Source organism: Poecilia latipinna, unplaced genomic scaffold (assembly GCF_001443285.1).
Source record: "Poecilia latipinna isolate Pla-1442-1.1 unplaced genomic scaffold, P_latipinna-1.0 Scaffold193, whole genome shotgun sequence".
Classification (NCBI taxonomy): domain Eukaryota; kingdom Metazoa; phylum Chordata; class Actinopteri; order Cyprinodontiformes; family Poeciliidae; genus Poecilia; species Poecilia latipinna.
Genome location: NW_015112809.1, coordinates 317,951 through 327,446, shown reverse-complemented (window position 1 = coordinate 327,446; position 9,496 = coordinate 317,951). Strand labels below are relative to the sequence as shown.

Here is a 9,496-nt window from a genome sequence, read left to right as displayed (position 1 = left end):
GGGGAATTTTTTTTATATATATATAGTGCCTTATATTTAACAGGCAATTATTCTAGATCCTCATTATGCAAAAGAATACTTTTGAGCAGCATTTAATGCCATTACGATTCAATAAACAAAAATCTCGAAGAGTTACATAATTTCAACCGGAGAAACTTCCTTTTTTTCTTTTTATTTGTTCCTTCGTATTCATTATGGTCTGGACTTTTTGTGCAGGTTCGATCACACATAATCAAACCCTGGTGCAAACAAAAGAACCGAACCTAGACTCACTTTTTAAGGTGATCTCGGTCCACTTCCAATCCAACTCCGGTGCGTTTCGCTTCAGGTGTGAATGCAGACAGGTCATTTTCTCTCCAGGATTGTTCTCTGCCCCGCCCCTATCATTTCTGTCCAACGGGAGAAAGGATCCCACCCTGGTTCATTTACAAATTATCGTTTGATTGCAAGAAAAAGTACAGTAAGTAAGAAAAACTGCACCAAACCAATAAGTAAAGTGCACTTTTGGGTCTTAGCAGTGCTAAAAGCGAGGCAGGTTGTGCTTGTATAGCAACAGATTATTTAAACTGTGAGTCGCATCACCTGAGTGAAAACCAGCAGCTTCCTGCCAGATCTCTGACCTCATCGTCCTGCACCAATAATGTCGGCTTTCTGCTTCTGAAAACGTAGGAATAGTGAAGCTGGCTCGAACATTTCCCTTAAACGTAACGCAATTGGTGTCAAACGATTTTGCTACGGTTGTGCAGCAAAAGTTTTTTTGTGTTGCTTTTGCTCTGAAGATATTGATGACGACCTCTGATTACATCTGGAAACTTCTTTGCTACTATTTTAAAAATGAAAACGACACAGATGGAAATTTTTACTACACAAAGGTTTGACACCAATTTCGTCAGATTTGAACAAGATGGAGGAGGGAGACTTCACTCGTGTTTGCTTTTCAAGCTCTTTGAACAGGATAGAGTGTAGATGGACAAGAAAAAGCGTCAGAGAGAATAAAACTTGCAATCTAAACAACAATCATTTGATTTTTTTTCCCCCTACTGAGTTATCAGATTATTTTCACTCAGAAATGACTTTTTCTCATCGTCCTGTCTTGCTTGCCTCGCAGGATCCCACTGCCAACTAGAACGTGAAGCTCCCAGCCCGGATGATCATCCACCGCTCCAGCATGTCTTCATCAGCTCAGATTATTTCACAACGGCTGGATTGCTCAATTCCTCATGTGTGCCAAAATGACAAGTCACAGCCTCAGTTTGTTTAGTTGGAATCTGATAAAAAATACTGTTTTTTTCTGATGTTCCAGGTTTGAGAGATTTATAGGAAGAGATGTATTATTTTAACCTTTATAATCAACACTTGTCATCTAATACAATCAATTAGCAAAACAATGTTAAAGCTTGTTGCTCTTTCTGCACAATTAAACATAAATGTGAAACTTGTGTCTGTCAAGATTTAACCTCATTTTTTTTTGTTTTTAAGGCTGAAATCATAATAAAGACAATTATCCTCTATGTTTCGCTGTGATTTTGATTCTTATGAAACAGCTATTATTATTATTATTATTATTATTATTATTATTTACATAATTCAGTTGTATTAAATATGTCGTCTTGGTGGTGGGGTTTGTATTTTATTAAGACATGATTGACCCTTTACGTTTCATATTAGTTTTTTATTGCAGACTAAACGATTCGCAGCTGCTGACAGAAAACTGCCGACAGGATTCATCCGACCAACGAAAGACAAATGAGGTCACGCGTGGTAAAAGTTACAAACATACCAGTAGAGGGCAATAAAATAATCTGCTCGGGTTTTATTTCTGTCCCACTTCCTCCATTAAAATGAATAAGATGCTATTTAAAACATAGTAAGTTTAACCCACAAGTTACTGTGATCTGGATATTTTTTTACAGTATCTTTGCTAAACGCACGGCGACACATTTGAGTATTTGAGGTCGCAAAGTCGTTTGTGAGCTTTGGACTGAATGTCAAACGTTTACTTAAAAAACATATATATAGTTATTTCTTTCTTAAAATACTTAGACTAAGTACATATGAATTAGAAAAATGCAATCTTATTTGTTAATGTGAGAGAGAGTTGTTATATTAGAGACTCAACCATCTGATTTAATCAGAGTCAGGAGGGAAGGAAGACCAAAAGTCCTTTTTCTCATCTTAAACAAGCTGAAATGCTGAAAGCAGCAAAAGTAGTGGAATAAAAAAAAATCCCTTTCCTAGGCTTCGTACCTGCGAATTAAACACGTTTTTCTTTAGAGCTTCACATTATCTGGAACCAAGTGCCAGAATCCCATTTAAGACCTTTTAATTAATGACTCTTCCCTTTTTTTTTCATTTTGAGGAATCACAGTTTCTTCTTTCTGAAGAAGTCAAAAGGAGAACTAAAAGAGCTGACCATGACATTTGTTGCATTTGTGATCCTGGGAGTGAAATGATCTAATAAAAGAATAATTGCTGTCAAATAACTGACATTAAAGTCACTGACTGAGGCCCTGCTGCACATCCTGGGAGGTTTTACGGGTGAAGATGCCAGACAGAGCATGGGAGATTTCTCCAGTTACCACACTTTCAGAAAACAGCTCATTTGGCTGTTGGGAAATATGAGCAGTGCCTGTTATTAAGATGACGCTTCTTTAACCTGCGGCTGACAAGCTAACAGGTATGCAATGCTTAATGATTCTGTTAAAATATGAAACTGATTATTGAGACAGGAGTGAGACGATGAGAGAACATCTTTGTCTGGCCGATTATTAAACATGTAAAATGAGTGAAAAATCACAGCACAAACTAATCAAATCAAAGTAATGTCAAGACATTTTCCGGTTTCATCCATGGCTCCAAGTTTCACATCGGAAAGCAGGAATGCTGGCAAGCTTCCAGCACAACGTCAAACTCTTTCTCAACATTATCAAAGCCTGAGATAAGAATCTTCCTCCATTGTCACAAGATAATGTGGCGGATAACTCAACAGCTTTCTGTGTGTGGGAGTGTGTGGCAATTTAGGTGGGAAGCATCCTGATAACAATCAATGAAAAAATAAATTACCGTATTTTCCGCACTATAAGGCGCACCGCACAGAATAGACGCTACAGTAGATGCTGGAGTTACGTTATGCACCCACTAGATGGAGCTGCACTAAACAGACTGGGCCGGGGCGTGGCCGGCACCGCGCGCTTCTTCTTCTACGGGTGAAAATGAAGTCGTCGTAGTTGCTAGACCTGTTGTGGCTCAATATCGGTCCATATATAAGGCGCACCGGATTATAAAGCGAACTGTCGGCTTTTGAGGAAATTGAAGGTTTTTAGGTGCGCCTTATAGTGCGGAAAATACGGTAATCTGAAAAATCTGGCATGCATTTTTATATCATGGATCTACAAATACTTACTTGACTTAAATTCACAGCTACTGCTGTTTCTCTCAGCTGCTGTCACACCAAGAGATTTTATACTGACATGCTTTATGTTCACCATCTTTAGAGGAAAGATCGACACCCTGGCCTTCTCTGTGTGAATCTGTCATCAGGTGAAATGTGCTTCCCATGAGGCTGCATTACCACACACTCCCACTCAGAGCAGTTGGATTTCACGTTAAGTTGTTTTGTCTCAACAGGAGACTCTTATCTCAGCATTTAATTTTGAGTCAGTGCAGAACGCTGAGCTGGAAGTACAGGGAAAAAAAAAAACAAAGTACCAACCTTAGACCCGTTGAACCCGTGAGCGAGTTAATCCGTTCCCGTTTTCCTCTTTACTATTTCAGCTGAATAAAAGCCACTGAACACGCTTCGACGTATGACACAATTCACATACAATTCATTTATGTTGCTCCGTTTATCAACCAATGTCATTTCAGTTCACCTTCCAACACAATTTATATGAACAATTACTGAATAGAGAATCTTATTCAGTTCAAATCCAGATCATTTAAACCAGTTGTTTCCATTAAAATGTAGTCAGATTCATATTTATTTACATAACACAAGTTCTAATAGATTTAGAGAAATTCAGTCATTCAGTGCCTGTTAATTAAAAATCATCTGTCCAGAGAAACTGAAATGATTTAATCGACTCACTGACTTTGAAATTCCTCATCCTTGGCAAGCAAGTGGAGGCGAATGACTTCCTTTAATGACTGGTTATCTGCCTCAGCCGACTGGGCATTTAGAAATTTATTTAAAAAATAAATTCACTTATTGGAAACACAGCAGTTTAAAAAATAAGTTTTGATTCTAGGATGAGGTGTTTTATTTCATTTGTCTCCCAGAACTGCAACGGAGACACTTTTTTCTTTGCATCACACGAGTCAAACTATCAACAAGTTGGTGTTGAACTCAACGTCAGAGACTTCAGCAAACGCAAATATTAATAAAATAGCAATTAGTGGAGAGGGATGAATAGTTCACTATTTTATTTGGGACATCAGAGGTTTTATTTGTCCAATTAAAAAGCACACCTGAGCTATCAGGACCTGTGAAGTACATTAATTTGGAGTCCAAAGCCGTAAAGCGATGCTCCAGATTCTTGAGTGCACAGAGAGAGTTCGGGGAAAAAAAATACAAATTATGATTTCAGGTCTTGAAGGAAAATGGATAGACAACCATAGCTTCAAAAACATTTATTACATGTAAAACTCTAAAGTGAATCCGTATCAGAGAGGAGTTACTGACTTGTCATATAAACATTGATTCTGCTCCACAGAAGCCAGAGTTTCTGCAGCAGCAGCATAAACGCCGGGAGCAGTCGGAGGTCACTCAGCTTGTTTCGCTGTGAAGCAGGGATTTCCCTCAGTGCAGGAAGTCCATAAAAGGAAGTGAGGAGCTTCTCCTCTTTCAGAAGAAAACAGACAGAGAAGAGGGGGGGCGGAAAAGCAGGAATGACAGCTTCTTTTTTTTTTTCATTTTCACTTCTTAGGAAGAGTTATTTTTGCAACTGTGAGCGTATAAAAGGTGAAGCTCATGGCGTTCCAGAGTCAGACAGCAAAATCCACAGAGAGGAGAAATCCTTCAGTCTGGAGAGGAGAAACCAGTTTCACTCATTTCTACCATCTGAGACAAACATGAAGTCAGCTGTCCAGCTCATCGTTCTCCTGGCCTGCGTCTTCCTCTGCACGTCAGGAAATCGTAAGTGTGCTTTATAAATTCTTTTTGTTTTATTGGGTATGAACTATCTTCTTAACTTACGCTGTAATAATTTCTCCCCAGCTATTAAGAAATGCCGTTGTATAAATACGATCCCGGCAGTAAGGCGCGCTCTCATCGCTGATGTAAAGGTGTATGAACCGAATCCATTCTGCAGCAAGCGTGAAGTGATGTAAGTACCTGCAGAAACAAATTGTCGAAACGATCAGAAACATCACTGGAAACTAAAGACTGATTTATTATTCTGTTATTGCAGAGTCGTCCGGAAAGATAATAAAGAGTTCTGTCTCAACCCGGAGTCAGATTTCACCAAAAGCCTCTTGAAAACGTAAGTGAAAAAGTAATGTTTTACATAAAAACTTAAATAGGTCAGTAGTGTAGCAGTAGTGCATTGAACAGTCAGCAGAGATCAAATCTAAAGAACTGAGTTCTTTCTACCAGTAACAGAGGCCTAAACAATCGGCTCCTAAATATTCTCTTGGAGAAGATTGTTGACTATTTCATTCATTTTAGGCTCAAACCTCAGCGCTGAATGTGTTACGTTGCAGAGATTTAAACGAGTTAAACAAATTCAGATAGTTTCTTTTTAGATGCATTAAGAGTGGTGGTTTCAAAATGTTTACATTTGGTTTGTTTTCTTAACAGGAACACGAAGAAACTTTCAACAACAACAACAACAACAACAAAAACAACAACAACTGCAGCTACAACACAATCAACAGCAAGAGCAACATCGTCTGTCACAAATCAGTGATGTGAAAGCTGATATTTATTATGCTTTTGTTTGTTTTATTCTATGAAACATAGTTTGCACCAGCAGCTAAAAGTAACATATTCATTTTATTTAATACCAGACTAGAGAGTCAGGACTGAATTACTGGTTAATCTGGTTAATTACTGGTTAATTTGCTGATTACTGGTTAATCAGCAAAATGTGACCAACAAAAACCTGTGGATTTATACTTTGTTTGATATGTACATTTATTTTTGAAGGATGTAAATATATATACATTTACAAATTTGCTTAACTTAAATAAATATAAAGTATATATTTAAACACAACACTTCTGTCTTTTTAATGCTCCGTACTGAAACATTACTGACTAATCTGGTATCTGTTAAAACAGACGGTGGAGGAAATTTCTCGATTTATTATTGCACATAAAAAGAGACACATTCAAAACTATAATGTCTGGTTCTGCTGTGACAACTTGTCACCTTCACTCCGGTGCAGTAAAACAAGCCCAGAGTTATTTAATTATCTCCGCGCCTGAAGTGTTTCTTACTACTTTTGTTTTAACAAACTATTTTGTATCTGTTCTGTTGTCAAGTTAATCATGGATTCAGATAAATTAAGGTGACTGTTTGTTGTTTTCTGAAGACTTTATTTAAAAAGCTCATTGATCTGATGCCTCTTCTGGGTCTGTTAGCTTTTGTGATAAACCAGTAAGACTTGATCAAATAAGCATCCTGACCGTACGATGATCCAGAGCTAAGTCCACTTCTGACTATCTCAAAAGCAACCAAATGAAAGGCTTCAGAGTGGTCTAGTCAAAGTCTGGACTCAAATACAGCTCTAGAAAAACACTAAGAGTCCCATTGAGAACCTCCTGGTTATTCCACCAAACAGATTCCTGAACTCTTCCTTTGTTAAAACAATAGTGTTGTTGTTTTCTTTGCATCTTTTTCATTATTTTGTCCATTTCTAGTTTTATTCAGATAAATACCAAATTTCTGCTTGTAATTTCAGAGACGTGTTGTCAGTAGTTCGTAGAATAAAAGAACAAAGTTCATTTTTCTCAAACATTTACCTATAAAGGGTAAAATCAGAGACACTGATCATTTTAAGTGGTTTCATAATTTTTTCCTGTATGATGGAGAAATTTTGACTTTATCTTAATCAAACTGTTCATGTTTCTAAACATTGTCAAATGTGTGCGATTTTAATCATTCTGTCCACATCCAGATCTATATTGTTTTTTTCCCTTAAATGCATAAAAACATTACATGGAAACAGTATTTCTGTATCTATTCAAGTGTCTGACTGAAAAACTGTTTAACAGTAGAAGAAAAAGGTAAAAACTAAGAGTTACAGTTTGAATCATGTCATTTTTGATGGTAACTTTTTAATGGAAGGCAGTAAAACAGAGTGAATGACATGAAGCCGTTTCCCTCACACTCAGCAGGAACATGTTCAGGTTAAAGGTCGCGTGTCTTCGTTTCAGGCTGATATGTGGTAGTTGAATTTATGGGTCAAATGTTTCAGCTTGCTATAAATCACCTGGAGGAATACCTCCCGTCTGTCTGAGGGAAACAACAGATTCGTTCTCACAGCTCTGTGTGAACTGAACCTCAAACCGGTTCCTCTGAAGGGTTAAACATTCAGAGCGTCATCATCTGGCCTCTGCAGTTAAATTGCTATAAAATATGTCAGATCCTGTGTTTTGACTGATGTCAAAATGAGTTTTTTTTCCCAAATGTTGAAGTTCGACCCTCAGTCCAACTACAACACAATTTGTTTTTCAACAGTAGTAAAACTTTGTTGTGGGACCTTCGGAGCGCATCCTGAGTTAATGCAGCCAGTGGGTGGTCTGTTTTAGAAATATGGTGTGAATCCTCTTCATTTACTAAAACACATACACACATTAGTACCTTGACGTCTAATAATCAGTACCTGATTAAGTTATTTTTGAATCCGTCATGATCTTTATCGGATCTCTCGCTGCTCTTGCTGTCAAAAAACAAAATCTCTGCGTTTGCCTTATAATCGCTGCCACAGTTTTGAAAGGGAATGGTTTACTTGAGGTTGAGTGAGGCGACCATGAAATCTGATGGCATATTGACTTCTATTATAATAACAGTGAGGTGACTGAGTACTTGGCTGTTTTCCAGCTGTGACAGGTTGCAGCACCGTTGCCGTTATCTGGATTCCTTTAACCTTAACAGTCTCTGTTAAGGTTAAAGGAATCATGATTCATCTGGCAGCGTGCCAGAGTCCCGGAGGCGCAGAAGTAAAAACAAAAGGATTAGTTCAGTTCAGCTAGAAAATCTGACAGAGTCTCGCTTTTGATCTGGTTCTCTGATTAATTCCTGTGTCGGATCAGAAAACTGTCAACTGCAACTGAACCATGAAGAGCTGAGATCGTGCAGCACAGGGGGGACAGTGAGCCAAGAGGTGGAAGCATTGTGTGTGTGAACTGCTGCAGTCAAAATGTCAAAAAAAAAGAAAAACTACTGACTCATCAGAAGATGTAGTGAAGTATAACACATGACCTGCAGTGACGATGAACTAGAGTGGAAATCAAAGATTCAGACTCATTTTCATGATCTCTGGATGTTCCTACCATTTGGGATTTGTGTGACAAAACAACACAAACTAACTTTAAACCGTAAACTGAAAAGAAAATGTAAAATAGTTTTAAAGTGGAAACATTTGATGCAAATACAACTTTATGTTTATTTGGTTTGTTTCTAACAACTTTACAAATTTGGGGACTGAAAGTTTCTTCAGTTCTTCTTTTCAAAGAGCTTAAATTCAGCTGTATTAAAGAGCCTCAATTAACATCCATTTCTATTCAGGTCTGGGCTTTGATTGGGCCGTTCTAACACTTGAATATACTTCAGTCTAAACCTTTCCATTATATCTGTGGTTGCAAGTTTAGGGTTCATATTGCAGGAAACCGCTGATTAATGATCTTTACAACTGAATCGGTGCCAATAAACAAATATTTCCGACCACCACTGTGACGGTCCAGAGAGTTATCTGTCTTCTCTAACCTGCAGATGCTGATCAGTCGGTTTTCAACACCCACAGAGAAAATGCCTCGAAGGCGGCCGAGTTTCAACACGACCGGATTGTTTTGTGACGTGTCGGAAATCTGCTCCTCCGGATTCAGAGGAAAACGACACGGGGGCAGTGAAAGTTGGGAAGAGGGATAAGTTTGTTTTTTTTTAGTTCAGTTCCTAAGAAGACTCACCTGGCAGGTTTTCGCCTCGGTGTGAGCGTATAAAAGGAGAAGCTGATGGAGCTGCACAGTCAGACAGACTTAGGAGTGAAGAACGCGGCAAATCACTGCAGAAGAAACCTCTGATCTTCACAAGCTGAAGTAAAGATGAACTCTGGGATCCAGTGCATCGTTCTTCTGGCCTGCATCGCCATCTGCTCCTCAGCTAGTAAGTCTGCAAAAATATTCTACATATTCTACATGAAACCTGTGATTAAAAACATTCCTAATTAAAACCACATCTTAATTTACGCTGTCATTTGTTCACCAGGTATTATGAGGTGCCAGTGTATAAAAACGATTTCAGCAGTAAGACCCCATCTCATCGCTGATGTGAGAG

The 9,496-nt window shown here is 38.2% G+C and overlaps 1 protein-coding gene across 1 annotated transcript in view; it reads left to right on the top strand.

The window, feature by feature from the left end:
• Window positions 1–1,511, top strand: part of LOC106946479 (uncharacterized) — a 7,031-nt gene extending 5,520 nt beyond the window's left edge. Inside the window, exon 6 of the mRNA XM_015030827.1 lies at window positions 1,109–1,511. Within this exon, the coding sequence (XP_014886313.1) occupies window positions 1,109–1,126 (18 nt within the window). The 3' untranslated portion in view covers window positions 1,127–1,511. The remainder of the gene's footprint in view (window positions 1–1,108) is intronic.
• The last annotated feature ends 7,985 nt before the right edge of the window (window positions 1,512–9,496 follow it).